Source organism: Perognathus longimembris, chromosome 3 (assembly GCF_023159225.1).
Source record: "Perognathus longimembris pacificus isolate PPM17 chromosome 3, ASM2315922v1, whole genome shotgun sequence".
Lineage (NCBI taxonomy): Eukaryota > Metazoa > Chordata > Mammalia > Rodentia > Heteromyidae > Perognathus > Perognathus longimembris.
In genome coordinates this window covers 61,063,635-61,087,238 of record NC_063163.1, presented here as the reverse complement: position 1 = coordinate 61,087,238, position 23,604 = coordinate 61,063,635, and the positions used below count along the sequence as shown (strand labels likewise).

Sequence of the window (23,604 nt, the reverse complement as noted above, 5' to 3'; positions counted from 1 at the left end):
TCCATTCTTCCTCCCTCCCTCCTTCCCTTTCTTCCTTCCTCTTTCCCTCCCTCCCTCTCCTTCCTTCCTTCCTTTCTCTTCCTTCCTCCTTCCCTTTCTCCTTTCCTTCCCCTCTCCCTGTCTTCCTCTCTCCCTTACCTTTCCTTCTTTTCTCCCTTCCTCACCTCCCCCTTCCTTTTCTTGATAATTCCTTCCTATCTTTCTTTCCTTCTTCCTCCCTTCCTCCCTCCCTTTCTCCCTCCCTTCCTCCCTCCCTCCCTCTTCCTTCCTCCCCACCCCCCCGCCCCCCGTTTGACAGGTGAATGCTCTACCACTTGGCTACACCTCATCAGCCCTTTTGCTTCTTACTGTTTTTTCAGAGAAGGTCTCATATTTAGGCCCAAAGCCAGTCTCAGCAAGTGGATCCACCCACCTGTGCCTCCCGAATGTAGCTGGGGTTTACAGGCACGCTGTACACCATCGTGCCATCTCATTTTTGAGATGAGGGTCTCACTATGCAGACTGATGGGCCCAAAACTGGCTATGTAGCTCAGATTGGCCTCCAACTTCCAACTCCCCTGCCCCAGCCTCCCAAGTGCTGGGATGATAGGAATGTGCCACTATGCCTAGCTAAATAAAAGGTATCTCTCAATATAACAAAAATGGATTGCCTCCTATATGTGTTTTATCATTTCATACTCTAAAACAGCTATGCATTATATGTATCATGAGACCAAAATAGGTGATGGTTAATTTTATTGTAATAAGCCAAGTATTACCTCTGTGGCTTTTATGTATTACATAATAGGACCTTCGCACCTTACCTCTTAGAGGGAGATGATAATTACTTCCATTTTATTTTTATTGATTTATTTTTGTGCCTGTACTAGGGCTTGAACTCAGGGCCCCATACTTTCCCTTGACTTTTCCCCACACAGCTATCACTCTACCACGTAAGCCACAGCTCCACTTCTGGCTTTTTTGGTAGTTCCTTGGAGACAAGAGTCTCATAGACTTTCCTGCCAAGGCTGGCTTCAAATATGATCCTCAGATCTCAGCTTCCTGAGCAGCTAAGATTACAGGCGAGAGCACCAGTGCCCAGCTGATTACTCTTGTCTTAGAGATGGAGGTATAGTCCCTGTGAGGCTGATTTGTCCTTTGTCCCTGCTTTTAACTAGATGTGCTGATGTTGGGGCAAAGTGGAGCCATTGTGGGTAATGATCCTTCCTGTGTTTTGTTTTGGTTTGGTTTTGGTGCTGGGGATGGAACACAAGCCCTGGCACAAGTAAGGCAAGTGCTCTTTCACTGAGCCTCACCCACCTTTTCTGTCTCGCTTGGATACTGCTGTAGCATCTTGCTACCCAAGAGGTCTGTCTGTGATGATAATATATCACTTTTGCAACCCAATATGGGAGCCTCTGGCCACTGGAGCTACTGAACCCTTGAAATGCACTTAGCCACTGGCAATGAGAAACTGGATATTTCATTTCATTTCATTTTAGTTGATTACATTTAAATATAATGAGGTCCTGGCTGTTGAGTTGGACAGTTCCAGAATGACAAACTTCTTCCAGAAATCTTGGCCTAGGCTGAGTACTGGTGGCTCACACCTGTAATCATAGCAATTCAGGAGGCTAAGATCTGAGGATCGTGGTTCAGAGTCAGTTAGGGCAAACAAATCTCCAATGAACCAGCAAAAAGTCAGCAGAAAGTGGAGGTGTGGCTCAAGTCGTAGAGGTACAGCTTTAAAGGAAAAAACTAAACAAGAGCCTGAGACCCTGAGTTCAAGCCCAGAATTGGAATGAAAGAGAGAGACAGAGACAGAGATACAGAAAGAAACAGAGAGATAGAGACAGAGAAAAGAGAAAGAAAGAAGAGATTAAATAAAAAAAGAACGAGAGATGGCTGGGGTGCCAGTGGTTCATGTCTCTAATCCTAGCTACTCAGGTGGCTGAGATCTGAGGATGTCAGTTCAAAGCCAGCCAAGACAGGAAAGTCTGTGAGATTCTTACCTCCAATAAACGACAAAAAAAAAAAAAAAGCCAGAAGTAGAGCTGTGGCTCAAGTGGTAGAGCTCTAGTCTTGAACAAAAGAAGCTCAGAGACAGCACCCAGGCTCTAAGTTCAAGCCCCAGAACTGACAAAAAAAAAAGAGAGAGAGAGAGGAAGAAGAAGGAAAAAAGCAAGAAAGAGAAAGGAAGGAAGAAAGAGAAAGAAGGGAAGGGAAAGGGAAAGAGACAGGGAAGGAAGGGAGGGAAGGAGGGAGGACTGAATGAATCCTGGCTTAGGATCACAGTTATAGACAGCTGCCTTGCTGGCACCGTGCTCCCCTTCCTCTCCCCATGGGCTCCAGTCCCATCTCCAGCTCAGTGTGAGGCCCTCAATCTGTTGCTGCTCACTCCATGGGTCCTTCTCCCCAGGCACTGTGGGTAAAGTAGCCCAGTTCACTCGCCTTCTAGCCAACAGTTAGTTTTTCTGTTGTGTTCTTAAAAAATCATGTCACTGAGCCATTTGGCATCTGTTTAAAGGACTTTATCCCAAAAGACTGTATTCTCATTTATCTCTGCCATGCAGAGTTGCATTTTTTGAATGCTTCTAAGGAAGACTGAGATTGTTTTGCCAATCACAGAGTCAAATGTTAAAAAGAAGAAAAAGGGGGGAAAAAAAGAAAGCTGTACTCACAGCCTAGCACCTGTGGCTCATGCCTGCAAATCCTAGCTACTCAGGCGGTTAAGATCTAAGGATCAAGGTTCAAAGCCAGCCTGGGCAAGAAAGTCTGTGAGATTCTTATTTCCAATAAATTACCAAAAAATCCAAGAGTGTAACTGTGACTCTAGTCTTGAGCAAGAAAAACCTCAGGGAGAGCACTCAGGCCCCGAGTTCAAGTCCCAGGACTGGCACAGAAACCACACTTTACTCACTTTGCTTCCTAATATTTGTTGGGCATGGGACCCCTAAATGTGGGTGACTTAGCCATCAGCCATCCTCAGATCAGAACAACAAACATAGCTTTGTGATTCACAGGAGAGAATGGGTTTGGTTTTTCTAAAGAAACCTCATTATTTTGTGCCAGGAATGAGATTTGAACTTAGGGTCTTGAGGTGGTCCCTTAGCTTTTTCACTCAAGGCTGGCACTTCAACGTTTGAGCCACACTTCCAGTTCTGGCATTTTGCTGGTTAATTGGAGATAGGAGTCTCATGGACTTTTCTACATGGGTTGGCTTAGAACCTTGATCCTCACCTCTCATCCTCTTGAGTGGCTAGGATTACAGGCATGAGCCACAGGTGCTGGGCACGAACCACATTAGACTTCAAGTCTAGCTGCCTGGAATTGCGCCTCCCCCCCCCCCCCCCCACCTCTCCTCCTCCTCAGAATTAATGCCAGCAATGTGCTTTTAACTGATCGCCTTGCAGCAATAAATGAGGAAACTGGTTTTTGCTTGAGCCACTTGAAAAGGTCTCAAACCTCTGCCATAGTTTTCAAAGTCAGCTTTTCTAACCAATTATTGGAACATCTTTTAGTTAATGTGGACAAAATTAACACTCGAAAATAACAAAATACAAATCCAATTCATATTTTTAAAGATATCTAATTTTTAAAAAACTATTATGGCCATCCAAACTGAATGTAATTTGCCAAGATAAAAGGGGGGGGGGGGAGGGAGGAATTGATTTCAACCATTTAATTACAGTATTGCACACTTTATTTATGTGTAATTATACGTGATGGAGCATGGGTTATTTGAGTGATATTAACAAGCTCTTACTTGAAATTTTTCTTTAAAAAGAAAACTACTGTGGATTTTTTAGAAACTGAAAGTTGGAGAAGGAAATGATCTCCTTAATGTTGTTTTTATTAAGGGAATTTAAAAAGCTGGTTTCTGAGCACTGGGTGCATAAAATAAATTTGTTATTTCCATTTGCTCTAGATTTTCCTCCACCAAACCCCCGCCCCCCAAAAAACAACAACAAAAATTCTTCTTCCATCTACATTGGGCATGGAACATTGAACTTTTCAAAGTTCAAAGAACCAAAGCTAATAACTTATTGGCTATACAAATAAATAGTTCATTACACTCAAGGCTAAAATGTACCTTCCCCAAAGGTCTTCTAGATGTTTTCCTGTGGTTAGACTGTGGCCTTCCACTGTGGGCATAAAACCAGCTGGGTGCTCTGTGTGTGTGTGTGTGTGTGTGTGTGTGTGTGTGTGTGTGTGTGATGCTAGAGAGGGATTTCAGAGAGCCTGTTTGAATTGAGTCATTTTGCCACCAGACGGCCATCAAATGTGGCTTCAAAATCCAGGGCAGGCAGAACTACCTTTGCCAGCCATGGGTAGGGGAGGCAAGAGGGAGGAATAGTCAGGCTGGAACAGGATCCAAGATAAGGAAGGCTGCCCCGCCCCCACTCTTCATCCAGAGATCCCATCTTGTCTCCCCCACTCCTTACTCACCCCATGGGTCATCCAGCCTGATGGAATGGGAGCCAGCACTGAGATCCTTCTACACATTTACTGCCTAGACGGTGACTCATGCTTGTAATCCTAGCTACTTAGGAGGATGAGATCTGAGGATCATGGTTCAAAGCCAGCCAGAGCAGGAAGTCTGGGAGACTCTTATCTCCAGTTAACCACCAGAAAACTGGCACTGTACAAGATGCTCAGGGGAGCACGCTACAAGGTGCCCTGGGGAGTACTTCCCAAGATCCACTGGGAAGTACTCTGCAAGGTGCACCAAGGAGCACTCTGCGGCTTACACTGGGGAGCACTCTGCAAGACACACTGCAAGAACATGTTGCAAGATGCACTGAGGAGCACTCCTCAAGATCCACTTAGGGAGCACTCTTCAGGGTACACTGAGGGCACTTGGCAAGACACACTGCAAAACACTCCCCAAGATCCACTAGAGAGCATTCTAGGATGCATTAGGGAGTACTCTACAAGAAGCACTAGGGAGCACTCTGTGAGATGAACGAGGCGGAGACAATAGAATCTAGCCAGAGCACAGTGCCCAGCATATTGGGCATGGCTCTTTCTGGCAGGTTGCCCCTCCCCCCAATTTGAAACCAGTGTTTTCCTGTTAGAAGGAGTAGGAAGTTAGGGACGGGATGGAAAGAGACATGCCCCGCTGAATTGAATCAACTCTGATATATGTAGTCCTTCACGTACAGAGGGGAAAAAGGAAAACGCGAAGAGATGGTCTCTAGCAAGAGAGAAGATGCCCAGCGCTAGCCAGGTCTGCAGGGGTGAGGGGCTTGCTTTCTCCTGGAGGCCCCCTGCTCCCCTTCTCACTCCATAGCTATTTACTGCCTTTAATGGAGAGGATTGCAAGGCATTTTAATCACCTGGTTTTACAGAGGGAAATAAAAACATCAAAGTAGACATTTATATTGGGGGGTAATTTAATATTTTATATGCAGTTTACTTTGTAGCCTGGATTACCAGTAATTACAGAGTCTCTGTGTTTATAAGGCTTTGAAGTAGGACAGTCAACTCAAAAAGGGATCATGGCCATGAGTGCCATCCTGTGACTTAGTTCCTTGAAAACATCATCTCTGAATCTCTAGTGAATTCAGAATTTCTCGTGAGTTTGGTGCATACAACGATCACTTCAGGAATGTCTTAGCCTAACACTTGCAAGTTATTGTTTGTCTGTACTGATGCTGAAGTTCGAGCACGGGCCTCCATGATCTCACGTGGCTTGTCCCCTTCAAGGCTGGCATTCTACCTCTTAAGCCATTTCCAGCTTTTTGCTGGTTAATTGGAGATAAGAAGTCTTACAGATTTTCCAGCCTGGACTGGCTTTGAACCACCATCCTCAGATCCCAGCTTCCTGAGTAGCTAAGATTACAGGTGGGAGCCACCTGCATATACGTCTTCTTTTCCCTTTTCTCCTCCTCTTTTTCTTCTTCTTCTTCTTCCTCCTCCTCCTCCTCCTCCTCCTCCTCCTCCTCCTCCTCCTCCTCCTCCTCCTCCTCCTCCTCCTTTTCCTCCTTTTCCTCCTCTTCCTCCTCCTCCTCTTCTCCCTCCCTTCTTTCCTGTGTTGTAACACAGTCCAGGCTGCACGGATCAAAGCTGGATTGTGAAACACTGGCTCTGCCTGAGCCTTTCACTGGCGAAGCTTTCTTTTGCCAGCGAACAATGCATACCCTCCCCCCCCCCCATGTCACGTGCACATGCTTTGATCCCACTCTGAAGCTGTGTGTGGGAGGCTGTCTTCTGTACTCAGAAAGCATTGCAAGCTCACAGCCCTCATAGTGACAGACGTGCTCAGGAAAACCACCCATATGTCCCAGCACAGAGTCACCAGTGCCAAAGCAGCCCCCGTGACCTCCCACCATGTCCTAGACAGTGCCAGAGGAATTCTTAGTGAATAACTCAACTCCTTCTGGCGCTCTCACAATGCTTCATGGTATGTGTGGAAGCTGTTCACTTGGCTGGGCACCAGTGGCTCACGTCTGTAATCCTAGCTCCTTGGGAGGCTGAGAATGGAAGGATCGCAGCTCAAAGCCAGCAAGACACCATCTCCACAAAGGGTGCAAGCCTGGGATCCCAAGAACGAAGGGAAGCTTCCTGGCTCCAGGGGGCATCCAGGAGGGGAGGAAGACCTTACTTAAAAAGAACGAGCAAAAGGCAGGTGCTGGTGTTTCAGGCCTGTAATCCTCACTACCCAAGAGCCTGAGACCCAAGGATCATGGTTCAAAGCCAGCTTTGAAAAGTCCAAGAAACTCTCATCTCCAGTGAAAGAAAACCAGAAGTAGAGCTGTGGCTTCTGTGGTAGTAGGCTAGCCTTGGGCTAGTTACAGAGCCCAGGTGCTGAATCCAAGCCCCAGGACCAGCCAAATAGTATAGGAAAAAAGAACAACCAGCAAAAGACTGGATTGGAAAGCATAACTCAAGGAGTAGAGGGCCAGCTTCGTAGGGCACAAGACCCTGAGTTTAAACCCCAAAACTGTCACACACACACACACACACACACACACATACACACACACACACACCAAAAAAGGTGAATTTTAAAGTCAGACAGAGCATCCAAAAGGAGAAAAGATATCACTCACCCAAAATATGAATGTATTAATTAGAATAAAGACTAGATTGATTACTAGCATTTTTTATGGAGTAGTACAGTACCCAAAACAGTATTATCTTTACATTGGTTTGGCCAACAAGTACAGCTTAGTTGAGTTGTTATATAAATATAGATGAAGAGGGCTGGGAATATGGCCTAGTGGTAGAGTGCTTGCCTCACACAAATGAAGCCCTGGGTTCAATTCCTCAGCACCACATATATAGAAAAACAACCAGCAGTGGCGCTGTGGCTCAAGTGGTAGAGTGCTAGCCCTGAGCAAAAAGAAGCCAGGGACAGTGCTCGGGCCCTGAGTCCAAGCACCATGACTGGCAAAAAAAAAATGTGTGTGTGTGTGTGTGTGTGTGTGTGTGTGTGTGTGTATGAAGAAATAAATATAGGTACATTTCATGGACAGGTGGAGATATGAACTAGCCGAGACTTGCATTCTTGCATTGTATCCAGGGTTACAGATGAGAAAACTGAGACCCTAGGAATTTCACCTTCACCCCACTACCCCAGTCACATCTGGACTGTGTTCTTGGGTTTGCTCGGCTTCTGGCTACCAGGGTCTTGCAGGTGCAATGATGATCGCAAAGGATCGGCAACCAGTGTTGTGAGCCATCCTCTGCCAGACACCTCCCTGTATGTGTAAAATGCACATTTGTGAAAAGAAACCCATACAAGATGTGGAGCTCTACTCCCAGCTACTCAGGAAGTTGAGAACTGAGGATTGAGGTTTGAAGCCAGCCTAGGCAGGAAAATCTGTGATACTCTTGTCTCTAATTAACCAGCAAAAAAAGTCAGAAGTAAGGATATCATTCGAGTGATAGAGTGCCAGCCTTGAGTGAAGACGCTAAGGGGCAGCAAAAGGTCTTAAGTTGAAGCTCCAGTGTGTGCACTTCTCACCTCTCTCAAAATAATCTAGCGTACCTACAATGTGGTGGTTATAAAGAAACTGCAGGTTCAAACCCTGGCTCTCACGGTACCATGGGCCCTTGTGGAAGTATGCCTCTTTTCTCTGAAGAAGTTTCCTCCCTCATCAACACAGCACACTAATATTCCTTCTTCCTTTCCTTCCCTTCTTTCATTTTTTTGTGTGTGGAGTAGTATGTCTTGAACTCAGAGCTTGGGCACTGTCCCTAGGCTTTTTGTTGTTGTTGTTGTTCAAGGCTAGCTCCACATCTGGCTTTTTGGTGGTTCATTGCAGTTTAAGAGTCTCATGGACTTTCCTGCTTGGGCTGGCTTCGAATCTCACACCTCAGTCTCCTGAACAGCTGTGATTACAGGCATGAGCCACCATGCCCAGCTTCTCTCTGAACACATATGTAAGCAGCTTTCTGCTTTCAGGTCTTCAGTTGCTGAGCATGTTGGGGGACTCTGGTGTGTAGATTTCCAGGCATTCAAGCTTTTGAAATCTTTCCTGTACTGGGCTTGGGCCCTTAGTGTGTCTTTACTCATATGCTTATTTTCTGCCTTGAGCTATGGTAAGTCCAAACAGTTTCCTGACTTAGTTTAGTCCCATGCCTGGCTCCATTGGAAATTGAGCCACCATACCATTCTGTCCTGATCTAACAAGAAAGCCACAGTGAGAAACTGGAGACCATTTCTTCTTCAGGGCTGCTGGCCTAGCAATGACTATGAATTCAGTCAGGGAGATGATTAGCCAGGAAAAGGCACCTGTGGACTTGCTGGAAAGGCCATGCATGTACAGGGAAAGGTGATGCTGGTTACTTAGGGCACCAGGTTTCCCTCTCCAAGTTCCTTTGCTGTCCTTCACAGCTGGAAGCTAATGGCTATCTGTGGCCTGTTCACCTCCGCAGGAATGTGGCTTCGGCTATGGGGAGGATGCACAGTGTGTGACGTGCCGGCCTCACAGGTTCAAGGAGGGCTGGGGCTTCCAGAAATGCAGGCCATGTCTGGACTGTGCCCTGGTGAACCGATTTCAGAAAGCCAACTGTTCCATCACCAGTGACGCCATCTGCGGAGACTGCTTGCCGGGGTGAGTGGTGGCTGGAGTACAATGTTCTCTGTGTGTGCACCTACCCCGAAACACACTGATACTTACTCAAAGGCATCGACAGAGAGCCGGTGGCTTCCTGTGTTCATATCCACTTTGCGGGAGGAGGGAGATGGGGGCCTCCGTGCTTACCCTGTGCCAGGTGCTAGTGACAAATGACATCAGCAGGTGTGCTAACAAAGAGAGTAGTGTCAGGAAAACCTCTCCCAAGGTCCTGTAGACCCCTGTCAAAGAAAACTTAAACAGATCAAGAATGAAGAAGCAGCTCATAAAAGAAGAGATACAGCTGGGCTCACACCTGTCATCCTAGCTACTTAGGAGGCTGAGATCTGAGGATCAAGGTTCAAAGCCAGGCCGGGCAAGACAAATCCAAATCATTCTATGTCCAATGCCCATGCTTGTCTTTTCCATCTGCTGGTGTGTGTGTGTATGTGTCTATCTCTTTATATGGAAAATGGGCAAAGAGGAAGTTCCCATGGGTTTGACTGGCTGAGACTAGGTAGTCTTCTGAGAGGGACAGAAAAGAAGAAATTAAAGATTTGATTCCATTCCCCGCCCCCCCTACCACCACCACCACCAAGCTACCTTCTGGGCATTTGCAGAAAACCCCTGGAGATTTCCTCATGCTTAACTTCATGGCTGTCACCTGAGCCCCAGGACTGGCTTTAGTTTCTTCAGTGTCACTTCACTCTTTAAATAAATACATCATTTGGGGGCAAGTTAAAGATAAACACTTGAATGACTGTTTCACAGTTTATTTATATGATTAGTTTTAAATTACATCCTTTCTAAGCCAGCATTCATGGGAAGAGAGCAGATGGTTTGCTTCATAGTGACTTGCGCTCAAGTCTTTCGAGAGCACTGTACACACAGATCACAGATCAAAGCCAGCCCAGGCAGGGAAGTTGAGACTCTTATTCCAATTAACCATCCAAAAGCCATGAGTGAGGGTATGGCTCAAATGGTAAAGAGCCAGCCTTGAAGGAAAAAGCTAAGGGAAAATGCTCAGGCCCTGAGTTCAAGCCCCGGTACTAGGACAAACAAACAAACCCTAGCACTTTATTTATAAGGTGTTTGATACTATCAATTACAATAGAAATGTCCCCAAACAGTTGATTTCCTATTCTCCAAGCATCACCTTATCCCAATATAGAAAAAAGGGTACACTGGGGAGAATCATAAAGTTATATGAAGTGGAATCCATATTTCAGATATGTTTGCTGCCTGCCCAGAAAGGCTGTCCAAGGATCTGCCTGTACTGTATTTCAGCTTTCTTTTTTTTTTTTTTTTTTTGAGCCCATACTAGGCCTTGAACTCAGGGCTGCACTTTTGCTTCGCCTTTTTTGCTTAAAGGCTGATGCTCTACCACTTGAGCCGCACCTCCACTTTCTTTGGGTGCTCAGTCTTTAAACCATAGAATGAATCTTGTGCTGTAACTCATGTCACCATGACTGTCAACTCCCATGGCAGAGCTAATCAGAGTCATTTTCCTTTCTCTTCTAGATTTTATAGGAAGACGAAACTTGTTGGTTTTCAAGATATGGAGTGTGTGCCCTGCGGCGACCCTCCTCCTCCTTATGAGCCCCACTGTGAGTGATCGCGTTCCGAGCTGGGCATGGGGAACAGCCAGCCTTTTACCATGTTATGTTTTAGAACTTCTTTCTTCCATTGGCAAGTGGAACAAAAATCTCTCTCTCTCTCTACCATTGGCTCATTAGATACACTGCTTTCTAAAAATGTTCCTCCACGTGACTCTTCATTCCTTCCTTTTTCTTGTTGAGCAAAATCAGTGAGAAGAGAGAGCTCCTTGTGTACTGGGAATATGGCTTTACATAGGACAATGGAGCCTTGTCTCTTTAGGTTAACATTAGTTCATCTCTTTGATTCTGTGCTTTCCTTAGAGATAAAAGGTATTTGTTTCCAGTTTTCAATCCAGGTGGGTTTGGCACAAGAGGAACGATGGCTGTTCTCCCTCTAAATGCTAAGTATACAAACCCGGCCAACAAACCCCTCTCCCAGGCTATATGACACAGGCATGGTCTCCAGTCCCCAAGCAGGGATTGGGGGAAACTATGCTTCATCCTCAAGAAACAGCAATGACCAGGCAAGACGGTAAAGGAACATGCTCTCTCCTCGAAAGAGCTACACTGGCCTTTTGGGGAAATGTTTTGTTTTTGATCTTGTTATTTTGATGCAAACCCTGAGGCTTGAACTCAAGGCCCTGCACTCTTGCTTAGCTTTTTTGTTCAAGGCTGTCACTCTACCACTTGGACTATAGCTCCTTTTCCAGCTTTTTCCTGGTTAATTGGAGATAAGAGTCTCATGGATGTTTCTGCCCAGGTTGGCTTTGAACCTCAATCCTCAGATCTCAGCCTCCTGAGTAGGTAGGGTCACAGGCATAAGCCCAGTTCTGGTGACTTTTTCTTATGCTATTTTCTAAAGGTTACATTATTTAACTGAAGTGTACAAATCTACCATGTCAGAGATAGTGAACGGTGATCTTGCTTAATGTGGATAGCAATCTCTTTCTCCATGTGTGAGACTATTTGGAAAGCAAAACACATTATTTGTCCAAGTCCAAAATGCAACATGCTCAGGAGACAGAAGACGGTCTGGAGCTTTAGTGAACATCACTGGTGCTATCTTTGTTCTAGAAAGTTAAATATCTTTCACTGATCATTCTAAAACACAGCTAATCTCTTCAAAGGAGAGTCTGGCATGTTTGAGAGGAAACTATACACTATGCCTTATATTTTCCTTCTTCTCTTTTGGGTTTTTCAACTCAGGATTGAAGAGTTTCTTCTGGGTGCATCCCTCTGGCTGTGTGGAAGGGACACCCCTTGGGCTACCTATGGACTGGGGCTTGTGTCAAGGGTCAGGAGGCAGTGGCAGAGGCTGAGATTTCCTGGGCCTCATGAATAACCCGGTGCTGCCAACTTTCCCCCTGGCTCCTGGCTTGTAACACATTTTGGATGGTCAACTCTTATCTCCTAGTTCTTTGGAGCTGTTGTCTTGTGGATGCAACAAGTGCCTGTCCTAGATGTGCAGTGTTTAGTAGAAACCATGTGTGGTTCTAAGATGAACCATGAAGTGAGTGTGGTAATGTGGCAGGCACACAGCCCCACTCAGTAGGCATCACAGGAGGTGGGGGAAATTTCAGAATGTAATCCAAAACTTCTACAACTGAGTGCTGGGGGTGTGGCTCCAGTGATGGGGGGTGTGGTTCAAGTGGCTCTAGCTACCGAGGAGTGGCTCCAGCAGGAGGAGGTGTGGCTCAAGTGGTCCCATGGATGGTTTGAATGGCAGGAGGTGTGGTTCAAGTGATGTGGGTGTGGCTCAAGTTGTAGGCAGCCTGCCTGGCAAGTTCAAGGTTCTGAGTTCAATCCCCAGCACAGAAGGAAGGAAGGGAGGGAGGGAGGGAGGGAGGGAGGGAGGGAGGAAGGGAGGGAGGAAAGGAAGGCAGGAAGGCAGGAAGGGAAAGGAAGGAAGGAAGGAAGGAAGGAAGGAAGGAAGGAAGGAAGGAAGGAAGGACTTAAAACAGCATCATGATATGTGTTTGCAGTCCTAGTTACTCAGAAGGCTGAGAGAGGAATATCAATTGCAACAGTAGTTTGAGAGCAGCTTAATCAATGTAACAAGACCCTCCCAACTTGAAAAAAAAAAAAAGGAGAAGATTGGAAGTGTGGCTCAGTGACAGAGCTTGCCAATATACTTGTGGCCCTGGGTTTTTATCCCCTGGGTTTTATCCTCTGTACTGGAAAAGATGGGGGGAGAAGGGGGGAAGAGGAGGAGGAAGAGAAGGAGGAGGAGGAGGAGGAGGAGGAGGAGGAGGAGGAGGAGGAGGAGGAGGAGGAGGAGGAGGAGAAGGAGGAGGAGGAGGAGGAGGAGGAGGAAGAGGAGGAGGAAGAGAAGGCGACTTATGTAGAATTTTTGATCTTTGCAGATCGTGACAGGGTAGAACATAACTGGGAACTGTTTGAGCAGGCTTGGATTCCAGACTTGCTGTGTACTGATGCGTAGCTTCAGGCAAATCATCACCCCTCTTTGAACCTGTTTCCTGGCTTGGGAATGGGGATACATGAGCTCCTTACCTGCAGATTTGGGAGGGAACCAAATGCAGAAATATTGAGTGCCAGAATACCAGCCACAGGGACATCCAACCCGTGATCCATGGCCTTTTTCCCACCCACTGCAGCTCTTTGCTTTGCCCAGTTGGACATATATAGCCCTGCTGGGAGCGGCACAGAGGACCAGGCCCTGAGGTCATCTCACTGCTGGGTGAACAGAGAGACACTTGATAGGATCTGCCATGAAGCCTGAAGTTTAATACACAACTGTGATAAGACTCTGAGGCACAGGAGTCCCCGCTTTGGTTTCTTGTCTTTTCCATTTCCAAGCCTCACACCCCACCAAAAGAGCAGCCCCACCCCTCAGTCCCTGAAATAATCATGGATTTGTGATGACCAATTGGCCCACAGGTCATTTGTAATGACCGATTGGGCATGGGGCACAGGCTAATGAGTGCCATTAATGTAAATTACCGATGAGTAAAAAGATCATTTCCTAATGAAATCCTAGCTGTAGGCTCTGCTCCAGCTTCTTCCATTCCTAATTATGCACAGAAGAAATAGAAGAAGAAGAAAAAAAGGAAGAAATTTTAGAACCATATCCTGCCTTGGGTCTGATAAAAAAGGCAGATTTTTGTGTGATTTCTTTGAGCCATATTTACTTAGCTTTGGAACAAATACTGTGGTTGGAACAAATGGTTTTGAAAAGCATTCAAAGAGGGTTTTTTACCAGGGTATAACTATACTGAAAGTGTGTTTAACCTCCATGTTTGCATTGCTCTTGGGGGCTTTGTGAAACCAGCCACGTGATGCTAAAGGTAGTGAGTGATCAGTGACTGGCTCATGTGGGAGGAAGGAAAGGCAAGCAGGACAGCCATGAGGCCCTGAGATGCTAGAGGAATGTCACCTGGCTCAGGAACTAGCCGACAGTCACTTTCCCTGTACCAAGAAGTATTAAATGGTGGGAAGAAAAAAAAAAGATTTTTCCAAAGAGAATTTAAAATGTTTTCTTGTACAACAAATGTAAATAGTTCAAAAGGACAAGAAATATGGCCCTTTTTGTTTGTTTGTCCTGGGGCTTAAACTAAGGGCCTGGATGCTGTCCCCAGACTTTTATGCTCAAGGCTAGCACTCTACCACTGGAGCCACAGTGCCACTTCTGGCTTTTTTGGTGGTTAATTGGATGTAAGCGTCTCATGGACTTTCTTGCTCAGGCTGGCTTTGAACCTTGATCCACAGATCTCAGCCTTCTGAGTAGCTAAGATTACAGGCATGAGCCACTGGCACCCAGCAATATGTCCCTCTTTAATTTTTTTTTCTTTGTGTCAGTCCTGGAGCTTGAACTTGGGTCCTGGGTGCTGTCTCTTAGCTTTATTTGCTCACGGATGGTGCTCTACCAATTGAGCCACACCTCTAATTCCAGCTTTTTGGTGGTTAACTGGAGATAAGAGCCTCATGGACTTTCCTGTCCTGTATGTAATCACGATCCTCAGATCTCAGCTTCCTGAGTAGCTAGCGTTATAGATGTGAGCCACCAGTGTCTGGTTTTGTATATATTGTTTGCATTCTTTCCCCCACTTTAAATATAATGTTTTCCCATGTGATTCATGAGTGTCTGGCTTTATGTAGTACTGAGCCACATAGGTACTTGGACTAAGGTGCTATCACTGTGTGGGTGGATGCCTCATGGTCTTCTACAAAACTCGCCCACAAATATGTCCATGTGTGTAAAGACACTGCAAATCTTATCTTTTGACTTAGATTTTACAGCGATAGTGCCTGGTAAGCATTCTTTTAGAAAACAAAAACAGCTAGGCTCACTCTTGTAATCCCAGCTACTCAGGAGGCTGAGATCTGAGGATTGTGATTAAAAGCCAGCCCAGGCAGAAAAGTTCACAAAGAGGAGGAGTACTGGCTCAATTGGTAGAGTATAAGCCTTGAGCAAAATGTCAAGCATGAGCACAAGGCCTTTGAGTTTAAGCACCAGTACTGGTGCGCGCGCGCACACACACACACACACACACACACACACACACACACACACAGTAGAAGGAAATTTAAAAGAAAACTGGGAGTCTTCTGTTTCAGTTTACATCTTATTGTAAAGTACAGAGGGGAATGGTTACATAAGTAAGGTAATGGGTACATTTCTTTTTGAACAATATTATCCTCTCCATCATTTTCTCCCATTCCCCACCCCCGCAACTCCCGTCCCCAAGTTGTAAAGTTCATTTCCAAAATAATGTGTAGAAAATTGGTTCACTCTTTATCCCATCCTTTCTGTGATTCCCCTTCCTTTCCCAAATCAGATAAACTTATATACGAGACAAAGAGTATAGAAATCAAAAATAGTGACAACAGATGAAAGAAAAAAAGTGACAACACATGAAAGAAAAAAGAAATAACTGCAAACAGTATACACACACCCCCAAAGCCAAAAAACCTCTTGTTTCCATTTCTTAAAGTTCATTTTGATAAGCATCATTTTATATGGTCATATGAACATAGCTATTGATCCCTTCCTAAGAATATCCTCCTTTATTCTCACTGTGTGAAAGCTTAGCGTGCAGTTTAATCATGTTCAGGTATAATTATTTATCCTTTACTATCCAGTGGATTAACTTGTAGATTTATAGATATATTCTAGTTATTATAAATGAGGGAAACCATGCAGCCTATGTTCTGGCTTACTTTGCTTAATATAATCTTTTGCAAGTCTTTCCATTTCCTTACGAATGGGGCAATGCCATTCTTTCTGATAGAAATATCATATTTCATTGTGTATATATACCACATTTTCTTGATCCATTTATCCACTGAGGGGCATCTGAGTTGATTCCCTATCTTAGCTATGGTAAACAATGCTGCAATGAACTGATTGGGCTGGTAGCATTAGTGCAGGTCAGTTTGTGGTCATTTGAGTAAACACCCAGGAGTGGGATTTCTCTACATTGAGTCTTTTGAGGAACCTCCAAACTGCTTTCCAGGGTGGTTGAACAAGTTTACATTCCCACCAACAGTGTAGTAGCATTCCCTTTTGACCACATCCCCACCAGCATCTGTTATTGTTAGTTTTCTTGATAATGGCCATTCTAAATAGGGTAAAGTGGAATCTCGATGTTGTTTTGCTTCACATTCCTTTTATGGCCAGAGAGGCTGAACATCTCTTCATGTGTCTATTCTTATTTCTTCTTTGGAGAACTCTCTTTAAGTTTTTAGCCCTCTTATTAATTGGGTTGTTGTTTCTTTGAGGAGTTAGTTTGGGGGGTTGTTAATTTCTTTGAACTTTAAGTATATTTTAGATATGAGGCTCTTTTTTGATGTATGGATAGTAAAGATCTCTCATTCTGTGGGCTTTTTATTTATCCTGCTAGCTATGTCCATTACCATGCAGAAACTCTTGGAGTTTAATACAATCCCACTTATCCAGCCTGATTTATTGTGTTTCTGAATCATTATTTAGGGAGTTTCAACATGTGCCAAGGAGCCCTAGTGTATCCCCTAACCCTTCCTGTAATATTTTTAGGGCATCTGGTCTTACATTGAAGTCTTTGATCCATTTGGAATTGATTCTGGTGCAGGGTGATATATAAGGATCTAACTTCAGTTTTCTACACATCTATAGCCAATTCTGCTAGCACCATTTGTTGAAGAGACTGTCTTTGTTCTATCCTGTGTTTTTTGGCTCCCTTATCAAAGATTAGGTGGCCATAGGGCTGAAGGTTCATTTCTGGGTCTTGATTCTATTCCATTGGTCCTCAGGCAGGTTCATGTACCAGTACCAAGCTGTTTTTATAACTATGGCTTTGTAATAGAGTTTGAAGTTTAGTATTGGTATTCCTCTAGTACTGTTCTTTGTACTAAATATTGCTTTTCCTATTCAAGTTCTTATATTATACCATATAAATTTTTAGATTGCTGCTTCTATATCATTGAAGAATATTGGTGTGATACTGATGGGTATTTCATTGAATTTGTAGATAACTTCTGGCAGTATTTCCATTTTCACAATGTTACACCTCCCAGCCCAGGAGCATGGAAGATTTTTCTACTTTCTTAAATCTGTTTTAATTTCCTTTTTCATGTTTTTAAAGTTCTCATCATAGAGGTTCTTCTCGTCTTTGGTTAAGATAGTTCCTAGGGTTTTTTTGGTTGTTGTTGGTTTTTGTTTGTTTGTTTTGAGGCTATTACAAAAGGAGTTGCTTTCCTGATTTCAGGCTTGCTCTTCTCATTGTTGGCATATAGAAAAGCTATTTGTTTTTGTGGGTTAATTGTATACCTTGCTACTTTGCCAAAGCTTCAGATCAGCTCAAGAAGAATCCATGGGGATCCATGGGAGAAGAATCCATGGGGATCTTTAAATGCAGGATCATGTCATCTGCAGAGAGGGAGAGTTTTACTTCTTCCTTCCCTGTTTGTATCCCCTTTATGTTTGCATCTTGCCTTATTGCTCTTAGGAATTCCAATACTGAAGAGGAGTGAAGAGAGCAGACGTCTTTGTCTCATTCCTGATTTTAGAGGAAATGGTTTTAACTTTTCACCATTAAGTATAATGCTAGCTATAGGTTTGTCATACACAGCCTTTATTGTATTGAGGAATGTTCCATGGATTCCTAGCTTCTCCAGAACTTTTATCACAAAGCATTGTTGTATCTTGTCAAATGTTTTTTTCTGTTGAGATGATCATGTGGTTCTTGCTCTTATGTGATGAATTACATTAACTGACTTGCATATATTGAACCAGCTTTGCATCCATGGAATGAATCCCATTTGATCATAGTCTATGACTTTTTTTTTTTTTTTTTGATGAGTTGTTGAAGTTGGTTGATCAGAATCTTAGTAAGAAGTTTTGCATGGATGTCCATCAAAGAGATGGGTCTATAGTTCTTTTTCTTTGATGAGTCCCTGTCTGGTTTTGGGATGGGTGTTATTCTGGCTTCATAGAAGGAGTTTGGGAGTGAACTTTTGCTTTCAATTTTATCGAAGAGTTTGAGGAGTATTGGAATGAGTTCTGCTTTGAATTGGGCACTGAATCGATCTGGTCCTGGGCTTTTCTTGGATGGGAGGTCTTTTATTGCCATTTCTATTTCATTACTTGTTATGGGTCTATTTAGTTGGTTTGAATCTTCTTGGTTTAGTTTGGATATATCATTGTTTGCTAGGAATTCTTCCATTTCTTCCAGATTCTCCAATTTGTTAACATAAAGGTTTGTATTCTCTTACAGTGTTTAGAATCTTGTTCTCATTCTTGTCTCTAATGTTATTTATTTGGGTGTATTCTCTTCTCTTTTTTTGTCAGATTTGCTAAGGGTCTGTCAGCTTTGTTAATTTTTTTTCAAAGAAACAACTCTTTGTTTTGTTGAGTCTTCCTATGGTAATCTTGATCTCTAATTCACTTACTTTGGATTTAATTTTACTTATTTGTTTCTGTCTACTAGTTTGTAGTTTGGCTTATTCCTCTTTTTCAAGGAGTTTACGGTGCATCATTAAATTGTTGATTTGAGATTTCTCCAATTTGGGCACTCGGACTTACAAATTTTCCTCTAAGCACTGTGTCCCAGGGGAGCTGGCATTTTGTGTGTTTGTTTTTGTTAAATACCATAAACATTTGGATTTCCATTCTGATCTCTCCAAATCAATGTGCTGTTCAATTTCCATGAGTTAGAGAATTTTCTACGGTGGCTTTTGGTGTTGAGCTCTAATTTTATTCCATTGTAATCTGACAGAATGCTGGGAATAATTTCAATATTTCTGAATTTTCACAGATTTGCTTTGTGGCCTAAAATATGATCTATTTTGGAGAATGTTGCATATGCTGCTGAGAAGATATATTCAGATGCTACTTAAATACTCTGTATCTGTTAAGTCTTGTTGGTCTGTGCAATTGTTTAGTTCTGAGGTTTCTCTGAATTTTTTCTATGTTGATCTATCTGGAGGCAACAGTGGTGTGTTAAAGTCACTAACAATCAATATGTTTGGGTCTCTGTGTGTTTATAGGGTAAGTAGTGTCTGTTTGATGAGGTTGAGTGCTCCAGCATTTGGTGTATAGATATTTAGGATTGTTATATCCTCCTGGAGGGGAGATCCCTTTATTAGTATGTAATGTCCCTCTTTGTCTCTTCTCAGTAATTTTAATTCAAAATCTGTTTTATCTTAAGATTGCAACTCTGGCCTGTTTATGGGAGCCATTTGCTTGATAGATTTTATTCCATCCTTTCATTTTCAGAAAATGTTTGTTTTGAGGGGCAAGATGTGTCTCTTGAAGACAGCAGAAAGGTAGATCCAACTAGTCTATTGATGTCATTCAACTGGAGAGTTAAGTTCATTAACATTGAGAGTTAGGGCTGATAAGTGTTTGGTAGCTCCTGCCATGTAATCCACCTTCTTAGAGGCTGTACCTCATCATTTCTTACGATATTTATTTAGTTCTCTGGTAAGGGGCTGTTTCTCTGCCAATATCACGTTCTTGTTGGTTTTCTATGTGTAGTACATCTTTATGTATCTTCTGTGATGCTAGTTTGGTTGAGATAAATTGTTTCAATTTTTCTTTCTTGTGGAAAGTTTTTATTTGTACCTGGGTTGTGAAGGAGAGCTTAGCTAGGTACACTATTTTTGGATGGTAGTTGTTTACCATTAAGGAATGGCATACCTCATTCCAGGCTTTCCTTGCTTTCATGGAGTCAGCTGGTAAATCTGTAGTTATTCTGATTGGTTTTCCTTTATAGGTAATTAATCTTTTCTCACTGACAAGCTTGGTCTCTGTTAATCCCATGGGGATTACAATGTAGTGATGGGATGTTCCGTTGTCTAGTCTACTTGGTGTTCTAAAGGCTTCATGTATCTGAATGGGTCTATCATTTTGGATGTTTGGGAAGTTCTCTGCTAGAATTCTGTTAAATATATTTCTATCCCTTTAGTTTCCTTCCCTTGATTAGCCTGAAATGGAGTCTTCTGATTGAGTCTTGAAGCTTCTATAATGACATTTCTTGGTTCTTGGCTTTGTTCTGAGTAATTATCTATTCTTTCTATATAATATCTAGACTATCTTGATTCCAGAGATTCTGTTTTCTGCATTCACCTAACCTGCTGTCAAGAGTTTCTACTTTGTTTTTCATTTCCCTGCCTTCTAATTGGTTGTTTCTGATGACTTCAATCTCTTCGTGGACACTTTGTTTTAGATCTTGTATGGACTTCTTTACTTCCTTAATTTGATTTTCAGTGTTTTCTATCATATCCTTTAACTGAGTGACTATTTTCACTGGACTCCCTTTCCCTTTCCATCTGTTAGAATTCATTCAGCTTTCTGTTTTGTGGATTCCATGAATTTCTCTAGTAATCTTTGGTTATGTTCATCATACTCACACAGAGCCATGTGCAGGCCTCCTATCTTCATTCAGTGTATTTACCAGTAGTGTTTTTAAACCATGTTTAGAATTAACTTCTAGATCTTTCATTGACTGCTCTGGTTATTTTGAGTGGGAGTTGAGGTTCCTTGTTTTGCCATCTTCCTGTGTTTCTATGGTTTGTTCTGCCCATTTGGAAATGAACGCAAATCCATTGCCACAACAGAACACAATTTTAACTCAAAAAGTAACCCAGAGCTCTGTAATTGCACAGACTTTTGAAGGTTCAAAATCATAGATAGATATCCCCTTATATAACTCTCCTTTTCTTTCTTTGTGGCTCAGGAAAGGAGATTATATATTGTTGCAGCCAGTGAGCAAATCTGTTATAAGGGATAAAACAATCTGAACGTAAAGGATAGCAGGATGAGCCACTTAAACATAGTTAAAACGGAGACAAATACAGTCTAACTCACAGATAGAAAATTAGGGGTCAAGGGACTAAAGAAAAAGAAGAAAGAAAAATGAACTAGAAATAAGGAAAACTAAGTAAAATTAAGTGAAAATAAAGAAGGAAACAAGAACCAGAAGTAAGGGAAAATAAAGTGAAATTAAAAGAAATATTAAGAGATATAATAAAAAATAGAGGGAGGACCAAATAAGAATAGAGGAATAAAGAAAGGGAAAGGAACAGAAGGAAGACAACTAAGATGTTTTCCCTTGGTGTTTCGGACCATCTGCAATGTGAGAAGTCTCTGTGTCCATCTGTGGCTGCCTGTGGTGTGGGTTCCCATTCCTGGTCTTTCAATTCCTGCTGGAGGCGAGTAGATAGCCCATGGGCATGCTGTCTGTGTCATTGTCACTGCAGTCTTTGTCATGGCTCCCCACTGCCAGCAGACACTTAAATCTGTCTTCTTGTGCAGGCTGCTTATCATTTTCTTCTTTAGTATAAATCTCTGTGTAATTACAGTTTACCTGGTGTAACACTGTAGACATGGAGAGCTTGGCGGGCCCTTAAAACTCTGCTTGTTTGGAGAGAGCTCTGTGGGCCGCCTGTTAACTTTCCGCCATCTTCCTTGTACTCTCCCTGGGAGTCTTTTAAAATCAACAACCTGTAGGTCCCAGGATTTCTTTACAGAAGAGAGGAGTTGGAGATCCCTGAGCCTTCCCCACTTCCTCGTTCTGCCCCCCCCCCGTCCCATCCCCCACTTCCCAGATTGCAGCTGGCACAGCCCTGAGATTAAGGAGCCCAGTCCTGGTAGTTCCCCAGCGTCCTCCAGTTCAGCCCTTACTGAACCTGATCAGAGAAAATGACCGTTTCATCCTTGCAATCCAAAGACATTCATAAGGGCTATTTTTATTATGCAATCAGTGAGTTTCCTGTTTCTGTAGCAGTTTTTCTGGTGACTTGGCTAATGCTTAAATGGCCTGATTTTCCAGAATGCTTCCTGGAGCCTCACAGTGTGGGTTCACAAAGCCAGGATGGACTAATAAAGGGCTCCATTTACTGAGGGCTTTGAAACCGTTGCTGGTCCTCAGACCGAGACTCCGGGGTGCCGGGCCAGGAGACTGATTGCTGATGGGGCTGCTGGTTTTGGAGTCACACTTTGAGGACTGTTGGACAAGAATGCCACCATTGCGACTTCTGCCCTTCCTCTTGCTGTCTGCGGCTCTTTGCTTCCCTTTACTTTGGTTCTTTCTTTTCATCAATGGTAGTGATTTTATTTTAGTCTACTCGAACTTGAACTCAAGGCCTGAGCACTGTGCCTGAACCTTTCTTTGCTCAAAGCTAGTGCTCTACTACTTGACGACTTCTGGCTTTTTGGTGGTTAATTGGAGATAAGAATCTCCAGACTCTCTTGACCTGGCTGGCTTCAAACCATGGTCTTCAGCTCTCTGCCTCCTAAGAAGCTAGGATTACAGGTGTGGGCCATTGATTTCTCATGTGACTTCATCTTTTTTTTTTTTTTAATTGAAGTCTTTAGAAGGAGTTGTTATCAAAGGCTGTGTATGTAGACCCAGCTGGCAACTCAATAATCAGTGAGATTTTTCCTACACAGGCCCTAGCACTAATTTGTAAGGGCCTTAGAATCCACCTCCATGTTGGATTCACTAATTGTTTGATTAACCAATTGATGATTGATTGAAACAAAGTTTTACTATATAGTCCAGGCTGGTTCTGGAACTCAGGACCCTTCTCTCTCTGCCTCCCAAGAGCTGGGATTACAGGCATGTACGACCACCCCCTGCTCTCCTGGCTGAATCAGACCGAAGCAGCCATGGCAGAGGGAGCTGAAAGGGAGAACCCAGATCAAAGCAGAAAGCTGGATGTGAAAGGACAGGAAAGGGCAGCCTGCAATCACACCGGGGACTCGGATAGCCACAAAAGCAGCCACAGAAACCCAAAGCACACTGTCATTTTGTGACATTTAGTATTGAATAAACAGACCAACTCACCCTCATGACTGACCCCTGAAGTTTTTCTTTCTAATGCCACTCAGTATGATAATTACAGATCTCCTTATTTATTCTGGATCTCAGGAAGGGGTGGGAGGAAGATCATATTACACTGTAGAAGTCTTTGCTCTCTCTCCTTCTCCCTCTCTCTGTGCATCTCCCTGGCCCCTACATCATACTAACTACACTAGGCAAGTACTACATCATTGAGCCACAGCCCAGCTAAAGCCTTTTTTCCGCTCATTTAAAAAATAATTTACTGTTATTATAAAGGGGATATACAGAGGGGTTACATAAGTCAGATAATGAGAACATTTCTTTTTGGACAATGTCACTCCTTTCCTCGATCTCTTGCAGTTTTTCCCTTCCCATCCCCACCCACAAGTTGTATAGCCTATTTTCAAGATAGAGTCAAGTGAATAACACTGCTGCATTTGTTCACCCTTTGTCCCACCATTTCTTTCTTTCTTTTTTTTTTTTTTTTTGGCCAGTCCTGGGGCTTGGACTCAGGGCCTGAGCACTGTCCCTGGCTTCTTCTTGCTCAAGGCTAGCACTCTGCCACTTGAGCCACAGCGCCACCTCTGGCCTTTTATATATATGTGGTGATGGGGAATTGAACCCAAGGCTTTATGTATACGAGACAAGCATTCTTGCCAATAGGCCATATTCCCAGCC

General features: G+C 43.5%; 1 protein-coding gene across 2 annotated transcripts in view; it reads left to right on the top strand.

Annotated features, from left to right (window-relative positions):
- The window catches only part of Tnfrsf19 (TNF receptor superfamily member 19), a 64,903-nt gene that overhangs the window by 22,986 nt on the left and 18,313 nt on the right, over nt 1-23,604 (top strand). For both annotated transcript variants that reach the window (XM_048341648.1, XM_048341649.1), the window contains exons 4-5: nt 8,866-9,044; nt 10,566-10,651. In XM_048341648.1, coding sequence (XP_048197605.1) covers nt 8,866-9,044; nt 10,566-10,651 — 265 coding nt within the window. The remainder of the gene's footprint in view (nt 1-8,865; nt 9,045-10,565; nt 10,652-23,604) is intronic.